The sequence below is a fragment of the Bombus impatiens genome, unplaced genomic scaffold, assembly GCF_000188095.3.
Source record: "Bombus impatiens unplaced genomic scaffold, BIMP_2.2 scf_0136, whole genome shotgun sequence".
In the NCBI taxonomy this organism is placed as follows: domain Eukaryota; kingdom Metazoa; phylum Arthropoda; class Insecta; order Hymenoptera; family Apidae; genus Bombus; species Bombus impatiens.
The window spans coordinates 1995526-2016256 of record NT_176555.1 but is presented as its reverse complement, the minus strand read 5'-3'; the positions used below and the strand labels follow the sequence as shown (position 1 = coordinate 2016256).

The 20731-nt window shown below is 43.0% G+C and overlaps 1 protein-coding gene across 2 annotated transcripts in view; it reads left to right on the top strand.

The window, feature by feature from the left end:
• Positions 1-20731, top strand: part of LOC100744644 (heat shock 70 kDa protein cognate 4-like) — a 59338-nt gene that overhangs the window by 35155 nt on the left and 3452 nt on the right. Inside the window, exons 1-4 of one of the 2 annotated variants that reach the window (XM_003487055.4) lie at positions 17076-17512; positions 18314-18432; positions 18933-19262; positions 20050-20448. In XM_003487055.4, coding sequence (XP_003487103.1) covers positions 17311-17512; positions 18314-18432; positions 18933-19262; positions 20050-20448 — 1050 coding nt within the window. In that variant the 5' untranslated portion in view covers positions 17076-17310. Of the gene's footprint in view, positions 1-17075; positions 17513-18313; positions 18433-18932; positions 19263-20049; positions 20449-20731 lie in introns of those variants that run through there. The other variant, XM_024365499.2, reaches the window with a different exon arrangement.

Below are 20731 nucleotides of genomic sequence, written 5' to 3'. Positions count from 1 at the left end.
TTTTTTTTTTTTTTTTTTTTTAACTCCGACGATGATGTCATATTTCATGACTCGTTTCTCCTACCTGTGACTGAAAACATCTTAAAGAACGCGTGAACACCTAATCATTCTCGACGTTCGATATCCTGTTTTTGCCTCGGTGAATGAATTTAAAAATTACGACTTGACATGTTTACGAGGAAAACGCTTGACGCCATTCCTCGAAACGATTCTCTCTTTTTTTAAATTTGTGTTAATGGCGAAGCACACGATGACATCATCGGTAACGAGAGTCATTGTTCAAACACACGACTCACTTGTTTCATTGACTGATTCATTAGTCTTGTCGGCTGTATACATTCAACGATCGAGCGAATCCAATCATCTCGCGACATCAGAAAAGCTACTACTGTTCAATGAATTGTCTTTTTCTCGTCAACGTGACGGTACCGGTAATTGACGGATTAGTCACGGTCCGGTGACTCACGATTTCTGGAATATCGACATTGATATTTGCGACACGAATATAGAAGGATCACATGACGAACTAATCGCCTCTGAAACGCATCTTTGTTAATCGAGGACATCGGTTCTTTCAAACTTTGTCAATTTGATTCTCTAGAATTTGAAAACAACGATCAAAGTTTCTACATACATATGTTTAACGAGATCGTCAGAATTCTTTTACGCAGTGTACAACAGGAAACGCGAACTCGTTCGTCGACTACGATCATCGCAAGATATCGCCTCGTTGCTCGAAACACGTGTGCCAGCTATCGCGCTACGGTTTTAATAAATAGACGCTCTCGACTGCGACAAGATACGCGGCGCGTGTACGAGTTTATGCGCTCAATCTTCTGCAACGCGAGGCATGGAAGGTATATAAAGCACTTAAATTGAAAAAGAGCAGCGATCGAAGGCATGTTAAACCACATACACGCGATGTTCTCTCGATCCTGATAGGAGACACGAGGCGGTATTCTTATATTCCAAAGCATAATTTAATGGAAACATTATACGTGCAAGGGTAATTGGAAAATGTTTCTTGCGAATGAAACTTGTCAGATGGAAACATTTATGTATTCTAGTAACGAAATGGATTTTGAATGTTTGTCAAAATTCCAAAGCCGTGTACCGTGACAAGGGTTGACGAACCCTCGCGATATTAACCCCGTCTTGCTCATCGATTCTGCTTCATAGTACTGGGATTTCGTAGTTCCAATCAGACCAACGCGCGTCCACCAGTCGAGGCAAAAGCAATTTGCAAATAGGTTCGACAGTGTAGGTTGACGCGGGGGTTGAACAGTGTCGCATCGGATTCGCGTGACACGCGGGTCCAGGAACGATACGCGAGATCCATCGCGGATATCCACGTCAAAATACTAATTAGTCGTCGGACGGACCCTGCGCGCGTTCTCTACTCTGCTCGCGCGGTCACGCTCAAGTATTCACCCCTCTACGATGACGCATCGATCATTGATTCCAATTCGGATCTGATTTTACCGACTGTTTCGTCCAGAAATTGGATTTTCCAGTTTCCACTGGGAGCGGCAGAGAGGATCATTGTGCCACGAGTTTAAAGGGTGCCGCGTTAGAAGGGCTGTTACCGATACTTCGTTAAATATTAAGCATCCTCCACGCGGACATAGGGCTCGATAATGAGCCCCTGTACGCGCGTTGCTCTCTGTTTGTTCCCGAAACGAAATTTCATTGGTTAGCGATCGGTGGATCGGCTATTTTTGCGACGAAAGAAAAGAACAACATTACCGGTACTTTGTTAGTTAAACTTACTTTGATGGTGGTACCCTTTCGGTGCAATGTTCTTTAGTTTACATAATGGTGTTCACATTGAATTGTAAAATTTCATGATTATCGTATTGCACAAAATTTTTCTAAAAACGAAAGAGAGATTCTAGAAATTCTAGATTTTGTTTATTACATTTGTCATGATTCAGATTTTTTTTATAACAATAGCTGCCAATTTTTATACAAATGTAATATCTGTATTAATTTTTTTTAGAAGGATGACACCGATTCGAATCGACGTTTTTATCAGAAATCCTCGATGAAAATATCCGCTCGCGTGTTGCACAGCTGGCGAAACATTCGCAACAAAGAATCATTTTCCAAATAAGTGTATTTGTGTCGACGCATTTACGATAATCCAATAAGGTCGGGAGCGAATTCAGTGGCGTTGGTTCTCGCGTCCTTTGCAAGGATTTCCAGCAATAATACTCCGGCCTGTTAAAGCGATCGCCTAGGAGATTATCCGTAATTGCTAATAGACCGAATAGTCGGTCGTGATATTAGGTAAGTACCAACGTTTACATTGCCGCCGACAGTAATACGATGGAAATTCGCGGTAACGAGACGAAGAGAGGGGAGACCTCGTTCCTTTAGAATTCCATCGAATTGCCTCGAAATTATAATAATAGATTTCAACGAATCCTTTTACTCTTCGTTAATTCTCAGTTTCTTTCATCTTCGCCTCCAATTTTCATTCAAAAGCAAAAATTCTAAATGTATCACGCAGAGAGACGTTCCAAGAGAACGCATGATTTTACGTAAGAATAAAATTACGCAATTCTACCATGAAAATTTGTATTAAGAAAATGCTTGAAACGGAACCACAGATTTCAGATTGAAAGTTATACTATGTGAGTTGCTATTCACGATTCGCGAAAACTTGCAAGCAAGGAACGTTAAGAACTGCCAGAGATTAAGCCAACGTCGATCTTCCTGATCCGAGAATTTCGGAAGATGAAGCTCCTTACCCGTTTCGAAACTCGAGCGTTTCAACGACGAATTGGAACGCGCAGTTCCCATTGCTATACGTAATCCGCGATCTACAGGAGTTACGCTCGCGGCGTCCTTGCGAACGATAATCGCTCGAGGAAACGCTCAAGCGCGATTATGCAACCGTAACTCGTGTTCGATATCACCGTTTGTTACATTCGCGATCTCGTTTCGATTTTTTATGGTTATTTTACGAACAGCAGGGAGTGCAAGCTCGAGGAATTGCGGACGATTATTTCCACACATTGTTTCTGTCCTGCTATCGGAAGGTTCCGTACACTTCTTAAGTTTCGATCGATGAACGAAACGTTCGGTTCCACGATGAGGCTATTGTTCTCCGATGGTGTTGATTCGATGCGTTTTTCACGCGGTTGGTGGTCGACGATGAATAGAAAGGTAGGAATTATTATTCCAACGGCGGATAATCAAGAATTAACCATCATCGGAATACCGTTCTTCAAAGTATTGATACTGGATTCGCTCGACGTCATATTCAACGGCGCACAATGTTACAAATGAATATCATTTACGATTCTATTGGTTGCCTGACGAACTATAGATCGGAATAAAACAGCAAAGTGCTCCCGCTCATCGTACTATGTCTTCTTTCCCAGTTTCCATCGATATTGCCTTTATCGGCGAGAATTACCATAATTCACCTACATTTTCAGAGACGCGTTTTAAGATGGTCGATAAGCGCCAACTCTGGCGTAAAGTAAACGCTCGCATCCGACGAGCTACGAGTAGTACCTCTCGCTCGCGTTCGTCAGAAAGTCGCGTTTTTATTCCACGTTTATCACGGATTCTCATGACCTCGCGGTCTTATCCGTCATTTTCAGCCGGAGGTGATTTCTTTGAAAGCTAACCGACGCGCCGAGCTCTCGTCGCTAACAACTACGGCGCCCCTTAATTGCGCGGCTCGACACACTTTTTACTATAGTTAATCGTACAACATGCCACGTTATGGCCTCGTATTTACGTAATCGAAGTTTCATTCATGTTTCTCGGCCGACAAAGGACTCGCCCTTAAAGCGCGACAACAGTCACGCTTCGCCATCGGCGTATTTTCATTTTGTTTTTCTAGAATCGATTCAACGACTCGCGCTCGCCATTTATCCTGCACAACTTCACAGGAAATGCGGTTTCCTTTCGTGGTGAAAATGATATCATTTTTCGGTCCGATCGCTTACGCGCGCGGTTCTAAAACGAGGTTCGGGATGTGGGTTGACCGATAATCCTTGATTGCGTAGTTTGAAGTTTATGGTTACGATTTCCCAGATAACTTTTATTCTTATTACTCAATATAGTCTAGAAATACACGATTAAAATTGAAGTTTACGGGGTCAAGTAGTTGATATCGAGGATGATACAAGGTGTGCTTTTAAGATGATCACGTGCAATAAACCGAGAGACTCTTGCTAAAAGAAGAAAATTGCTATTCTTCATTGCATGGTGCTTTTTATTTCAACATATCGTAAAACACATACAGTATTCTTAAAAAAAGAAATAAAGTCGACCTTGACATATTCCTGGCTTTATTATGCCATACTATACTTATCCAACACGCGTGTATTCGTAATGCGTCCACAGGATTCTTTTTCTTATATCATAATTTGATCTTAATTCTCTCATTAAATAGCGTTATTAAGATTCCTCTTGTGCAATTTACCTTTTCGTCAGGAGCATGAGAACGCTCGGATGTAAAATTCGTGCGACACGTTACGCAACCGTGTAAGCAAGAGGAGCAAAGTCGAAGGATCAGGCGGAGGATCGGACGATTAGGCGATCGAGCGGCCAAGCGAGCAACCAGTTTCCTCATCGACGTGACATAACCGTTGCGAATCAATTACGGTGTGGAAGCCCGTTGAAATCGCTTCTGGCATATTCCGCTCGAATCGACCGGCGACATCCGCCGTTCTGACGCCGAAAGCCGATCGCGTCGCGCGTACAAACACAAACGAGGGTGCGCGCGCGCCGGTGCAACCCCCGTCAACGCATATACGATATCCTTGAGTAGACTTGGCCTGTATGGCGGACAAATATTTACCGGCATATTTCGGAGATCGTTAATATTGGCTCTCGCCAATACCCTCGTATTGATCTCGCGCGAGCTAGGCTTATGTAATCCAAAGGTCGTATCACTTTGCGACGATTATCGCCGATTCCGTATCTGAAAATACTAGTCGAGGCGGTTTTGCGAACGCGTTTGCGGTTTTCATTCGCGGAGATTCCGAGGCTGACGCTTTTGGCGAATTAGCGATGAAGTGCGTGTTTAGTTTGTACGTTACGTGTTATCGTTGGCGTTTAAAGTATGTACATCTCGGAAGCACGTAAATTGAATTGAATTATATTTGGATGGCTGTGGAATATTACACGGCGTAATTTTAATCAAACTTTCGCAACGTTTAGCGGTCTACGTTAACGTTATACTCGTACAAGAGAAATCCGTGTATAATTCGACTGGTTAGAGTAGTTATCAGATATATCTTACTAGGATGTAATTTCGAAAGGAAACGTAACCGCAGGCAAAAAATTTTCCAGCGGAATATCCCAAAGAACGTCTTATTACCGGTAGACCACCGCGTAAGCCGCGTAATTTTAATTAATTTAGAAGTTAGCACGTTCCGGCCGCGATACTCGGGTCGTAACATCCATTCTGTCCATTACGATTAATTAGCTTCCGCGCAGACGAGCCATTTGTGTGTTCCACTTTGATTCGAAGAATACTTAATGGGGGGTGCTTGGTTCATTAAGCCGATGCGGTGTACAACAATAATTCACCTAGCGATACCACCACTGGCATACCATGGCTATACCACGGGTATAATGCTACAGCGGAGATGCATAAGAAAAAAAGGGATAACTTGTAAATACCCGACCCTCATTAAACACAGTTTCGTTCCTCCCGTTTAATACGTTTTAATAACCACCGCTACGCAACACGATATGCTAATCGACGCTAGAAATTTGCAATTACATTCCCTCCTAATTACCGGACTGCGTACGCGAAGCAAAAGGGTCTCGTCGAACTTAGCCGCGTTGAAAGCTGAATTTTACTCCCGTAATCTGCAAATCCAGCAATTTTACTCGAAAATGAGAAAATATCGAATTTACGCCAACGAATTAATATCGCGATAACGATAAAATGGTTGCATCGTTTTCCCACGTTTTCAATTAGTCAAAGATCGAAATCGTCCCTGCCATGAATTTGCGTCCGCTTTGATCCAACAGGAAGTATAAAAAGTCAAACTAACAACTGGAGAAATTTGTGGATCTCCTAGCTTATCGGACAATCTCGATTAAAAGCAACGTTTATTGTTACACGCACCGAGAGTTCGCCATCGATAGTATCCAGAGAGAACACGAATGTAAGTGGCGGAAGGCAGCGTAGGAGGAGCGGACCTGCATCCACCGCTTCCGGAAGCAGCCACGCGCAAAGGAATTCCGTTCACGGGTATGTCACCTCGGCGCAACGTATCATTACGAGTTTCGTTCATGTCGCAGAGTTATTATGAGGATCCTATTTCATTGAACGTCGCGTATTACAGATTCTCCCTGTAAATATAGCGTTTTTTGTTTGACGAGCAAAATACAGTAGTTAGTCTTCTTTTGTTCGGTATTGTTCGTTGCTTATTTTCAGGCTTATTTTATTTCCTCCGTTTCCATCGAATAAACATTACCGGCATTTTACGTTTTTCATTTTCACTCTTCAATTTCACGAGAAATTCTTATCTTTTTGTTCTTTTTCTCTAAACAAAGCTACTCATTTGTCGATGATATTAGTCCAATTGAAATTCGAGGTAAAATAACCAATCGATGTTCACTAATTTTTCGATTTAGAAATCGTGGTATCGACCTTCTCAATAAAATCCTACTCACCTGCATCTGTAATACCGTATGGTGTAAAATTTCCATTCTGCATTGCCAAGAACGACATAACGAGAATAATCGTAACTGTGTTCAGCGATTTCTAATTGCAAACGGGTACGATGTTGCAGGCGGCGCGACGCGTCGGTTAAGATAAAACGGCGGACGCGCGTCGCCGGAAACGGCGGTGGCTGCATTTAAATTCAATTATACAGGTGTTGTCGGCTGGCTACGTAAAAATCCACATTAAACGCGACATAAATTATGAAACGGAGTCGCGGCTAGCGATATAGAGAAAAAGATGAATAACGTGGAACGCTAAGTTCGCGGCACGCTGAACAACGAGTGCGGTGCACTTTACGGGCAGTAACTAACTCCTGACATTTATTTCAACGGTTCGTACACCGGGGTTTATCCGTCCTTTACGGCCACTCGTTGGCTGTCGCTCTTTTTCGTATTCCTCATGGGAGATGAAAGTAGAGGATGCCTGTTTTTTCGTCGCATCGGTTACCACATAAATATCGACGAATATATGTATATTGTTCCTTTCCTTCTGACACCTCCCAGAATATTTGTTCACCATCTATTCACCTTTCGTCAATTTTATACCATCCATTTGCCTTTTTATCTGTACGTATCTTAGTTTCACGCATGTTACGCGAGTGATATTTGTGAGAGATCAGAGTTATTAACTATTAACCTGTATCACGTAGGTACCGATCAACTCCACAAAATGAAAATTACAAAGAACCAATGATACGAAGATATCGTTCGTCAAAATTCGCCTGAGAATTTACGATTCTTTGTGCTAATCACGTACTTGGGTACAACAAAAGCTCGCACTTAGTCAATTTGGCTTCTGAAAGACTCGATCGTGTTCCCGTTCCAGTGAAAATTAACATGAACTTTGTCAAAAACGCTTGAATGTTTTTAGTAATAGCAAAAAAATATATATACCAAAAATCTACAGCTTTAACTTATTTGGTGCATTCGGTGTCAATTAGGAGTTGCTGCCGTTTAAACGGTAAAAGCTCTACGTTTTATGATCGTTGCACGAATTGCAATGGCATGTTCTCGAAACGTTGTATGAGCGTCGTTAACCGATTACGTTAAATTGGTGTGTAAGGACTCGTTGAAACTAGTGCAACTTTATTCTCGTTCGACGAATACCTTCGTGGATCGCGTTGAAAGCGTTTTAAACGGATTAAATCGAATTAGAATACGCCACCACGGAATTTGACTCCGGGTTTCATCGCGAGCCCTGCAAAGCTCATCTGTCTTTGTTAATTTCACCAATCAAGGCCGGACAATGGATCGATTGCATCCAGATAGTACAAATACGTACAATGGGACATCTCAACAGGCGAACCCTTTGTCGATGAAAGTCCGTTACATTGTTCGATGGCCGGCCTTTTGAATTCTCCGTACGCGAAAGCAATGACCAACGTAACCAGTGGAACGCAAACTGGAACGTGTGATTATCGACCTGCTAAAAATTCGCGTTTTGCGCTTATTTCGAAAACCTGAACCTGAATTACCTGATTGCGCGTAAACGAGTTAATCATCCATATCGAAACTGTGGAATTAGTTATTCCACGTTTCTCTTCTCTTATTTTTCAAAGTCCGTTATTCCGATCCAATGAATAATTTGAGTGCAATTGCTAAATTTCCAGCTTCGTGTCATATAAAATATAACAAAATTTTCGATTCTTTTTACGTCTAATATTTAAATTGGTGTAACAGAAAATTCGGTAAGATGTTATACATCGCCCGCGGTTCAGCGGAAGAACTTGCACGGAACCGTGTAATTAATTATATTCATGTAACGCACGCACACGTATGACGTGCGTTGGTGTGAGCTATGTGTGTATGCACGCGTGCACACGAACGTTTTGTAACTTGTCCCGCACAGAAACGCGTCTGTTCAGCTTGTTCTACGAGCGAGCGGCGAGTTCTGGCAACTTCATGCTCACCCGCTATACTTTCCAAAGGGTAACTAGGATGAGTATCATGACGCGTTTAAATATCCCACCAGCCTAATTACAGAAAGTAGATCTATTTTCCAAATGTTAGTTCGTTGCTCCGTTTTCTCCGGTCATGTTAGTTCGGCATTCCGATTCATTATGCACTGTAACGTGATTTCGTTGTTTGTTTAGTATCTCCGACCTAGTCTTATACAAAATGCTCGTACGGCGAATAGAGTAACGGTTTAACCAACGTCACGACTAATGCTATTCTATCGCCGGCATTAGAGTTATAAATCCGATGTTGGTTACAGAAGGCGGCGTAGTCCACTCGGGATAATCCTGTAATCGCGTGGTACGAATGAATTTAAGGCGGAGATCCGTATAAGCCCTCATTATAATGTCTTTTTAGTAGTTTACGTAAAAGGATATGAAAGTCGACGCGGTTGAACGTTTCCTCTGGCCATTTTTATAGGCACGAAGGAGCAGAATTTAAAAGACATAAGCGCCTTGAACAAAGATAAATAGCTGAGCAGTGGGCGTTCTTACTTCGTGAAACGCGAAATGTCTCCTTTATAATCCTTCATAGATTTATACAAATTTACAAAAATACTTAAATGCGTACGTAATGTACCGAAGGTACAATAGTACTTCATTTATTTCAATTCCACTTAATTGAACGAAATTTTAGTCAATGTGCAATCAGTTGAACTACTACCGTCTGTATTCACTCGTCTGAATACTAAATCTCATTATGTGAACGAAAAATAATATGTAAAAAGTAATCCTTTCTTCCCCCTGCCTGTTCTTTCTTCTTTTTGGTTTCGCTTCTCCTCTCGCGCGCACACTCGTACAGTTTCCAAAGATATATGCAACTATGCGGCCATCTTCGATGCGATCGTATTGCACCGGCTATGGTATGCACAGACTTGGTAAAAATCTCTCAGACCACCTACGTTGAAATCGTACTACAGTGCCTTAAATTAGAATAATTAAACATGTGTAGTTTAATAAGAATCAATTTTATTCTTTATTGAGAAGGTCCTGCGTTTACATTCTTATTTTATGAATAAAACGTTCGATATCTTGCGTATAAGTGACTATTCGTTAAGACTAAAAGTAAAATTACACTGGTAGTTGGAGATCTCTGTTTGAACACTACTTAATAGGCTACCTAGGGTTAGGGTTAAGCAGATCGTATCTTTCATCCCCCGTTTTTGATCATTTTTTTCTTTCAATTACAATATTGCATCCAACGAGCTAATCAGTTCGTTCTGACCTATGTTGAACCCGATCGTTAACAGAAGCGGTGGGATAATCGCTGCAGATAACCATATTCCGGTTTTGCGGCTAATTGAACTGCTGATTGATGTATTATCTTCCGGACGAATCGTTGCGCGGCCCGATTGCCATTTGATCGGTTTCATCAACGGGTCGAGGTAGCGTTAGCCGAGTGAAGAAAACATTTTTAACCTTTCTACGTTTACGCAAACTTCGCAGCGCTGCGCCGTGCCGCGTTCGTCCAGAGACATTTCATTAGCATCCGTTTATTTACAGTAAAAATAATATCGTCGAGATACATTGATCGTACTTGTGGAAATAACGAGAATCTGACGTATACCTGTCCACGTAATGACGATTCAACCAATCAGTGCTGAAAATGTCAATTCGTATACAGCGATAGGACGACCAACTCCAAATATAATTCGTCACATTTGCAGGAAGTATTAATATCACCACGAAATTACCAAAGCTTTCGGTAATCCATATAATACTATCCAACTGGACTAAAATTACAATAGAGTTTGCGCAAGTGCAGAGATATATTACTACAAAAATATTAGTTGAGACTTATGAATTTGATTGATTTTTAGTTGGTTTTTGTTTGTTTACTTAAATTATTAGAAAGTGGAGCTGTTTGTTACGGCAACTCCTTTAATCCTTGGAACTAATTTCTTGGAAAGGGGCTCTGACGTAATACGTAGATACGTCAAGTATTCGTATCTCACTCGCATTCGACGAAGAAGAGAGAAACGCGTGTACCTTTCTCAATAACTGGCCAACCAGATAAGTTCTGAAAATAAACGAAAGTTTTAATATCAAACTCAACCTCATTGAACTAGCAATCTCCATCAAACAAGACGTCATTTTCCCATTTCTCTGTACAGCAGGGTCCATAACAATTTCCCAACGACTTTACCTTTCTCTAACGCCAGACTCCCGACCAGGGAAAAACTGCGAGTCATATTGTCGGGCCACTCGTGATGCTTGTTTCGCAGCCACTCTCGCGAAGCGTCTTTCGAGCGGCTCGTCTCGCGAGAGAAGCATTGAATCGGAGAAGGGAGCGGCAGCCCATCCCCTCGGGGGTGTGCACACGGACAGGAAAAGAGAAGAAGGAGCAACGCGCGCGGCGAAGGAGGGCCGTACTTTGCATTTTTATTGGCACATTACGTCCGCCACTCCTCGCCACTGTAAGCAAGCGTCAAAACCGTCTTCCGGCGATCGCGGGTACGTGCCGACTGAAGTGGCAGGATGATTCCACCGACCGAGTCTTATTGGAAATTTCACCGATAACTCGGTGCTCCATTAAGGGACGGCCACGGCGGCGACCGGGAATCGCGCGGGCTCCTGCATTCGATGCACGAATTAATGGATCGACATGCTTGCTCACGTCTGATGGATTCGCTTACCTGTAGATTGCTGCGGTAAGATAGGGGAAAATTGGATCGACTGCAACGATTCCCTCTCGCGATTCGTCTTTTCCGAGTAGTAAGTGAGAGAGAGAGAGAGAGAGAGAGAAGTAGTGTTAGAGTTTTCTCGTGGAGGACGAGATCGCCGATGGAAGCGGTTAATTGGCCGGTGATCGGTCGACGTGGATAGAGTTGCGGTTATCGAGGGTTTTATTGTTAAATGATTGGGGTAATCTGAGGAGGAGAGAGAAGGAAGGTTAAAAAAGAACAGGTGGATGTTAGAGTTTCGCTCGAATAAACTGTTGAATATTCAACGAGATTTCACAAGAATAACGGCACATTGTTATATTTGACGAAGAAAGTATTTTAGAATACATATAAAAAAATACGTACACGTACACGTATTTACAAGTCTTTAGAACTCGATCCAGTTTAAATAACGAATCCCGTAAAGACAAAAAGTTCCTCTCTCTCCACTTCTAGTTTATTCACAATTACATGCCATTCTTTATATCTCTTCTTCTCCTCTTCTGTGATATTGTTTGCAACCATATCCAGCAACTGACTACAAAAATGGAAAAGATAAACAGAAAATGACATTTGTTGCCCGGCATAAAGTACAGATATCCTAACCAGTGCACGATACTATGAATTTACCATTTAATACGCAGCTCTCCTGGCCTGACGTTTTATTAAGCCGCACCGTTCGTTTCGCGGACACGCGGCTACAAGTAATTTCGATCCGAAATAGCAGGATCAACGCGGAGAGAAATGTTTGCTCTTCGCTAGACTTGACGAGTAATTTACTGTCACAACTTACCGGGACACAATAACGCGCGTTTTGCTCGCGAAGGATTAATTATACCAGGCCGTATTACGTCCAGGTGGACGTCCGACGTGTCTGTAAACGACAGCCGTCGTATTTTCATTTCGCCGAACCTAACGATGCGACCGCAGCAACGCCACGGATCGCGCGCCAGTTATATGAAATATCGTTCGGGTTTCATTCGCGTGTCCCGCGAATCATCGAGATTCAAAGATCGCGCGCATCGATCCTACATCACGAAAAATGCTACTGACCCATGATAAAATGAAAATTCAATTGGTTGATTAGGAACCTGTGAATAAATCGATTAAAAAGAAATTGAACGAGTTTCGAATTTTATGGTCTCGGGATTTCATCGGGATCCGTGCGAGCGTGTTATCGTAAAATTTGAATCGCTCACCGTTTCAAATATACAAATGCCGACAATTTAAACTTTTGCTTGGTGAAATTTGTGGAACGTTGTTGAATTAATTTAACTAATATATTAAATGTAACGATAATTCCCTATAATAAACACGAAATGTAACTCACGTAATTGATGTTTTTCCTGTAATTTTTATATGCAATCAACAAGTAATTATTTACAATATTTGTGAAGATCGACTCGTATAACCTTGTCGTTAAAGTTCCTGATTTCTTTCTGCAAATTCTATTGTTTGGTCGAGACGATGTCCTCGAAAGCACCGTGTGATTCCTACCGTGTCTCTTACATCCAGTGACACGTGGAACGATAAGCGATCGTTGCTACCCAGACAGAAGGACATACTATCTATCGCGAGTCTTGCGCCAAGGAAGGTGTACCCAGGGAGAAACGAGAGAAGCATAGAGGCGACAGAGAGTCCCCGAATGCAATGCGATGCCTATCGATCGGCCGCCATGTGTGAAATAACTCACACAAATAACGCACACGCCGTTCCGCGTACACCCACGTACACGCCGCCACCCTTGACAGAAATGTTCTTTCTTGCGAGCTCGAATATTCCGGCAGACAAGGCCAACCACGGGGCTGACGGGAGAGGATGAGTGGTAAGAGGAAGTAGAAGTAACGCGCGTGTAACGGCGCGCTCGGTGGTCGAGCCGGATTTTTATCCAGGATCCGACGATCATCTCATTGATGAATACGCAGTTTTCATGAATACCATATGAGGTTTGTCAGGACGTGTATCTTCGGTACGGCGCGACATTCGATACGATCTCGCACGAAGATCGGAACGTCGAGCCGTTTCGTCTTTCGCGAGGGGATTTGCACTCAGACATCTTTGAAACCGTGACGAAAATTTGATCGTCGCATATTATTTATGACTTACGAGACTGAGATGAGAAAATAACGGCTGGCTTCGAGCAGAAGCATAGTCAAGACAGGGTTAGGTTAGGGCCTGTTTTATTTCTTCGTGGTTTCGGTCTGTCTTCGATCGATTATCAGAAACTATTTTTACGATGCGATAATCTCTATCGAAAAGCCAACAATTTCTGTTTCTTATTTTTCGTTTTTCTTATTTTTCAAGAAACGAAGACCTGAAAGATGAATCACAGTTGTCGTCTTGAAGTTCGAAGAGTTGTCGTCACATTTTCCGATAATTATTTTACTGTGACTGTTTCACTGTACCATGAAATCTTATTTATTTATATTGTATATATTTTTTTATATAAAAAAAAATCAGACGTATACTTCTGGTTCGACTTTTGCCTTATTTTAAATAGGTTCCGCGTCAACTTTGCCGGCGAAAGGATTAGCGCGTCGCGGTCGTTATAAAAGCCGCGAACCGATTTCATTTTATCGCGACGCTGTCATCGGCGAATTACCGCGTAAACCGGCCGGCCGGCGGACCGCCGCTCGAGTGGATATTACGCTGGATCTGCAATAACTGTAAGCGTTTCGGGATTTATATCGTTTCATCCTCATGTAACCACCATATTGGCCGCTGCTTCAGAGCTGCTAAGCCCCTTACCATTCGGCCCCGCGCCGAACAATATCCGGCTAACTTATATTCGAAATGTTGCAGCTCACCGCTGGCCTTCCGCCCTTCCCGATCCGCTCACTGCCTCTCTTCTGACCAGCGCCGATCGACTCAAGCCAGCCCGCTGGCCCTGCCGATGCACTGAAAATATTGTAACCGGTTCCCACTTTTCTCTCATTCAATATCAGCCTTGTTATTTACGATATGTATTATCCGATGAGAAATATGACAATCGCAGCCGCTTGTCGCGGTAGATTACCGGCCCCGAGAAGTCGTTGCAGAACGGATGCTCTCTCCGATGAGTCTACGTGATACACTAGTTTTGTTCCTTAAACGTCTTGTCGAGTTATTGCGGTTTAAGGAACGGAAGTACATTAGAAATCGAAGTAGAATTGACTGTCATCTTGGAATATTCTACTCTGTATTACATCGAGGAAATTCTCCTTGTTACAGCATGGATATTGAAAACATAATTCTTAGAAATAGTCGTTTGAAAATGTTTTCCTACTACTTTGACGTTTATAGCAAACCTGTTAGGTAACCTTACCGATGAGTCCACTGATGAATAGATCCCGCGCGAAACGCATCCTTCGCCCTCTTTGCTTCCTCTAATATCGCAACGTCACGCGGTAATATAACATAATTGATTGATGATGCATAAATTTCAAATATACTCTAGCCACGCAAACTTAATATAATAATATCCCAACGTTTCCTTAAATCCAAAGATTCCACAGAAATAAATCATCGTCTTCTGCGTCCATATCAGTTTTTCCAGTCGAGACAGAATCACGAGGCATTTATAAAAGAAGACAAAGATCTTGGTAAGGTCCATTTAGATGATCGGCGGTTTCACTTTGTAACAGGGGTGAAAATCGCGGTTTCCTTCGGAACACGACGCATCTATGCTAAGAGGAACGGTAGCCAAGGTGAAAAGAGCCGACGGAACGATCGTTGAATCACGGCCAGATTGTGGGATGAGAGGCAGGATTGGAAACGACCGGTTTTCGGTAGTCTGCCAGAGGTTTTCGTTGTACGCGAAACTCTTTCCTCCTTCCTCTACCTTGTATCGTTCGGTATCTCCTTCACTCTCTGCGCTTTCTCGCCGCATTCATTCGTGTACATCGCTCAACCTCGTCCCTCCTTCTATCTCCTCGCAGTTCTGGCTTCATCCCTTTCGTCGCTTCTGTCCGCCTCCTCGCGAAACGATAAATTTCCCGGCTTTAAATCCCGGTCGCGGTACCCGACCATCTCCACGACCGCGGCCACCGAACGATTCTACAATACACCATGAACGGACGTACAGCTTGTACCGACTTCGCGTGTCTTGTTTACCGGCCTGACGACATATTTATGAGGCTTACACATACTCCCGCCCCGATCCAATCTCGATATTCGCGTTACCTCCCATTCGCGCCATCTTCATTCTCTAAAACTCTAAACCATCTCGTTTTGCCTTCAATTCTTCGATACTGTTCTTCTTTCGTCGCGTTTCTGTCTCTTCCTTCGAGTTTTGATTTCTGGCTGAAGTCTAGTATTGTGCAGAGCTAGAAAGAGAGCAAATGGAAGGAATACGATTGATCGTAGCAGCTTAGATTCACTTCGATTTTACACGAACTTTTAACTGTAACTTGTTATTTACTATTGTACGTTATACAATACATGTAGCCTGATGAGTAAAGCAAGCGGAGTATATATCAGCAGCTTTCCTTGCAGTTTCATATACTCTTGTATCAAGGGACCCTGTTGAATTCTGTTGCAATTTTCTCGGATCTGTGGTGTCTCAAAAGTTTTAGGTAATGTGAGTTCATCTGGTAAGCGTCCAAGGTTTGTCGTTAGGAATAGTCATTAATTATGACATCGTTCACCCTCGTAGGGGAAAGGATAAGCAAATTAACGCGTCACATCCTGCATTTGGGACTCCCCTTCGGGATAAATTTATCGGGCTCTGGTGGAAGCTCCACCTCGACGACGCTGGACCAGCTTGGGGCGGAACTTCCTCGTATGCTCGTGTTCCGGTTCCGATAAGAGCCCGTGTCGCTTAATTAATTCTCAGCATCAATTTCCTTCCGACGTTTTCGAATATTTCCCTTTCTCGTAAAATCGTGAAACCTTTGTAACGCAGCCAGACGAAACTTTGTTCCCTCAACTTCCAGAAACAGTCACGCTGTCACACTAAAATTATCGAATGAACTTAAAACTACCAAGACATTGTTTGAAGAATTAAAAAAACCCGCTGGAGGTTGCCCGAAGCTACGCGTGGTCTGCATTTCGATTCACGGTTATCGATCATCGCGGTAGAAGCTTGTAATGGGAAGTTTATTAGGGAGCCATAAATGAGATAGGCCGTCAGCGTGTCTCTTTGTACGCATCACAGAAGCGGAGTCGATCCAAAATCCTGGTCACGAATCACGGCGTCTGTCCACGTCGTGGATGGGAATCGACGCGTCGCGGTCGAACGCGCGAAATTTACGAACGACGCGATCGATCTCTCCGGTAATTGCCTGATTATCGGACCGAAGAAGTCTCCCTTTCAAAACCCATGGCTTCCTGATACTATCGAGATCAACGCCTTCGCCGCGCCAGAGCGTGAAACGTTCTGTGTGATAAGGTTTTCTCGAGCTATGTTACGAATCGTAGATTCGCGACGTTCGATTCTCCGGGGAAGAAGAAAAATCTGAAGTGCTTTTATCTCGAATAACTGCAACGATGGGAGATATGAAATTGAAAAGTATAAGCCGTTTCTTGTCTTTAATTGCTTGAATTATTGCATGGAAAAGATACATCCAATCTTGATTTCCTAGTTCCAAGTTCATAACGAAGGTGAACAACTCAGTTCTTTTTTCAACATCGTCGTCAGTCCTCCTGAATATTTTAGGCGTTTTTGAAAGCACAAGAATACCATTATCGTAAAACAGAAAAGATACCGGTGCAAAAGGTCCTCTTAATACTACACTACGTTAAATATACAAGACAAAAATGGTGTCTAGAGCATGCTTTTACAACCTTCGATAAATAGTACGCTTTTTTCCGCCACTTTTTATCTGCCATTGGTGTAACTCAAGTGCCTACAAGCATAGGGGACATTTTCCAATTTAGCTCAATCGCACGCAGCATTGAACGTACGTAAGAAGACAGTAGACTGCACGACCAGAACAGTCGAGCAGCGATTATTCTGTCGTTGCATCCAGTCTTCTCGTTTCGTCCTTCCAAATTTCATCGGGTTTACAATGACAGCACCGGCGGTAGGGATTGATTTGGGAACAACCTATTCGTGTGTCGGCGTATTTCTCAATGGAAAAGTCGAGATCGTCGCTAATGACCAAGGAAATCGCACTACACCGAGCTACGTGGCGTTTACCGAAGCGGAGAGGTTAATCGGTGATGCAGCCAAGAATCAAGTAGCTATGAATCCCACGAACACGATCTTTGGTAGGCTTATAGTTCGATGATCGTGTCAAAGTTTAATTCTTAATCACAGGTTTCCTTATTTTTGACATCATCATAAGCGTACTGTTACCGATAGTTTATGGATGGATTACTTGAAAATTTTATTCATTAAACCACTGTATTATGATACGTAAAAGCCACAGAGAGAAATCACTATAAATTACGTTTCACAAATCGCAAATCTTAAAGTTTTTTAAATTCTCCGGAATCTAGATTGTAATAGTGAAATTACGATAAACCAAATTTCTTCTAAAAGATTACTGATTTGTATTTGAGGATTGAAACGAAACTAAGCAAAATATTCCATTTTCTAAAAAAAAAAAAAAATAAAAAACAAAATTAAGAGATACTTCTTGAAGTCGGACGTAAAATCAAAACGTAGAGCATTACGCGAACAGAATTTTTGATAATCACGCTGGCAAGGTCCGTCGACTTGGCAGCGTAGCTAGGATCCCAAGAATCACCGTCATTTCCGGGTTTCTGGGCTGGCTTCCGGCGCAATAGCTGGCCCGCGAAAAGAAACGCGACCGGAAACCAGTTCAACGTCGAGAACGCTCTCGTTTCGTGGCTGCCAAATCGACTTACCGTTTCGAGATCTATAGTCGTTCAGCGGACGAGGTCGGAATTCGCCCACGATAAGTTCGCTCGTTTCGCCACGATAAGAGCGTGGTCGTGATAGTTGCGTCTCTCGATCATGCGCCGAATTCGTGGCCAATTTTGCGATCGCTGCCAGCGATCCTCGAATCGATGACTAAGGGAAGCTTAAATGAAATTGTCCGACAGATGCGAAGAGGCTGATTGGCAGACGTTACGATGATCCATCAGTCCAAGCTGACACGAAACAGTGGCCGTTCGCCGTGGTTAACGACGGAGGAAAACCGAAAATCCGAGTTAGGTACAAGGTGAGTTGGCTAACGTTTAACGTGACCTGACGTCCAACCGCGTGAACATCCACAGTTAGACAAGGAATTTAATTAGAAACGTTTGACTTTGTTCTGTGTACGGTATCAATGTTGCTTTATGGATGTTGGCCTACATTTTGAACAATCGGTATCTTATCAAACTGCAAACTCATCCTTTGTAGCTGACGAACTTTCCTACACTCTTAAGGATCGACGTTCAATCGTAAATTTTTCACTTTTCCGAGCTTTCAAAGACACTTGAACGATTCTTGGATACTTATCGATGTTTCTATGGTATCATGTGATCGTCGATTATGTCAATTATTCGGAAGCTTCTTTAATAAAAGTAAACATCAAATCTAAAATTCCACTTGGCTTTAGGGAGTAGTAGGCCATCTTTCGAACGGAACTTAAGAAACTAAACGTTTCGGAGGAATTTAGAACACACTTTCGCTCTCCTCTATGATCAATTCTATTCCGAGTTGCTATATCGATTCTAGGGTGAGACGAAGTCCTTCTTTCCCGAAGAGATCTCGTCGATGGTTTTGACGAAAATGAAGGAAACGGCGGAAGCTTATTTGGGAAAGTCCGTCACGAACGCCGTGATTACGGTACCAGCGTACTTCAACGATTCCCAGCGACAGGCTACCAAGGACGCCGGTACTATCTCCGGCTTGAATGTCCTGAGGATCATTAACGAGCCGACTGCCGCAGCTATTGCTTACGGCCTCGACAAAAAGGGCCGCGGTGAAAGGAACGTTCTGATCTTCGATCTCGGCGGCGGTACTTTCGACGTATCGATACTGACTATCAACGACGGCATATTCGAGGTAAGTTTCGTCTATGCGCGGACCGCGAACCGCATTCCTCCGTGGAGGAACTTCCTTTTTCCTATTGCCGTCGGAACCTTCTCGGGACGGAGCTCGGCACGGTGCTTTTCCGTGCTGTGAGAAACAAGTCCGAGGAAAGTTTTTAAATAAAAGCAGCGTCCCTTATGGTTTAATGCGAAACCTACGTAGAACGAATAAACGCCAGTAACTAAGTCTTCTGCCTCAGCAATTTTACTGACAAAAGAGAGTGATGTTGCAAGGTGATGTTTCGATTTTATCTTCTGTTGATTTGACGATTCTAGTAATAATTTAATTAAGTCAGTACCTTGAGTATGGAATAGAATAATTTTTACGTCGAGAGTTTTAACGCTTTAACGTCTGCTGATTTGTTGCTATCTTCCTGCATGGCTCGAGTAAACGAGAATTTTCTGAATTTCATCGCATGATATTAAATTCCTCTGTGCTTCAAGATCACTGACAGCCAATGTGTTAAGACGCGTAGAATATTTTGACTTTCTTTTAGAAACGTGAGTTTCTTTGACTTAACATAATTTTTACTCACTCTAGTTTTAGACACATTAGCACGAGAATGCTTTGAAAGAGCGATTATAAAGTTACGACGGTTTTGACAGTAAATATCCAGATTATCGGGTATCGCGTTAACATCGGAATTTCTGGAAATATCGAGGTCGATTGTAAAGTTCCAACAGATATCCGTCAATAAAATTAATATTACCAGAAGAGTAGTGAACTTGCATTCTAGAATAGAATACGCATATAATTTCAGGTGAAGGCCACTGCCGGTGACACCCACCTGGGTGGCGAGGACTTCGACAGTCGCATGGTGACACACTTCACACAAGAGTTCTCAAGAAAGTTCAAGAAGGATCTGACGACGAACAAACGAGCGGTTCGTCGGTTGAGAACAGCGTGCGAGCGCGCCAAGAGGACCTTGTCCTCATCGACGCAAGCCAACATCGAAATCGATTCCCTGCTCGATGGCATCGACTTTTACACGTCCATCACGCGCGCTCGCTTCGAGGAGCTCAACCAAGATCTCTTCAAGTGTACGTTACAGCCAGTTGAGGAAGCTCTGCGAGACGCCAAGATGGACAAATCTCAGATTCACGACATCGTGCTCGTCGGTGGCTCGACTAGAATTCCACGAATCCAGAGGTTCCTTCAGGTTGCTTTCATTCTTTATTTATTTACGGGATAACCCTTTCATACATAAAAGATAACATATAGGCAGGAACAAGTATTCGCTGTTGGCGAGCAACGCCCTCCGAGCCAACGTTTGACGCGACGCGGTGTGTCGGTTCTTTAAAACGAAGTTAGGGTGATACAGGGCAGGTTCGATAATGAAACGCATTAAAATTCGATTACATTTTCTAGCGGAGCGACCCCAGTGTTTTAAGTCAGGGTTCGAAACGCAGGACGAGGGTACGGTCGCGAACAATATAGGGGGG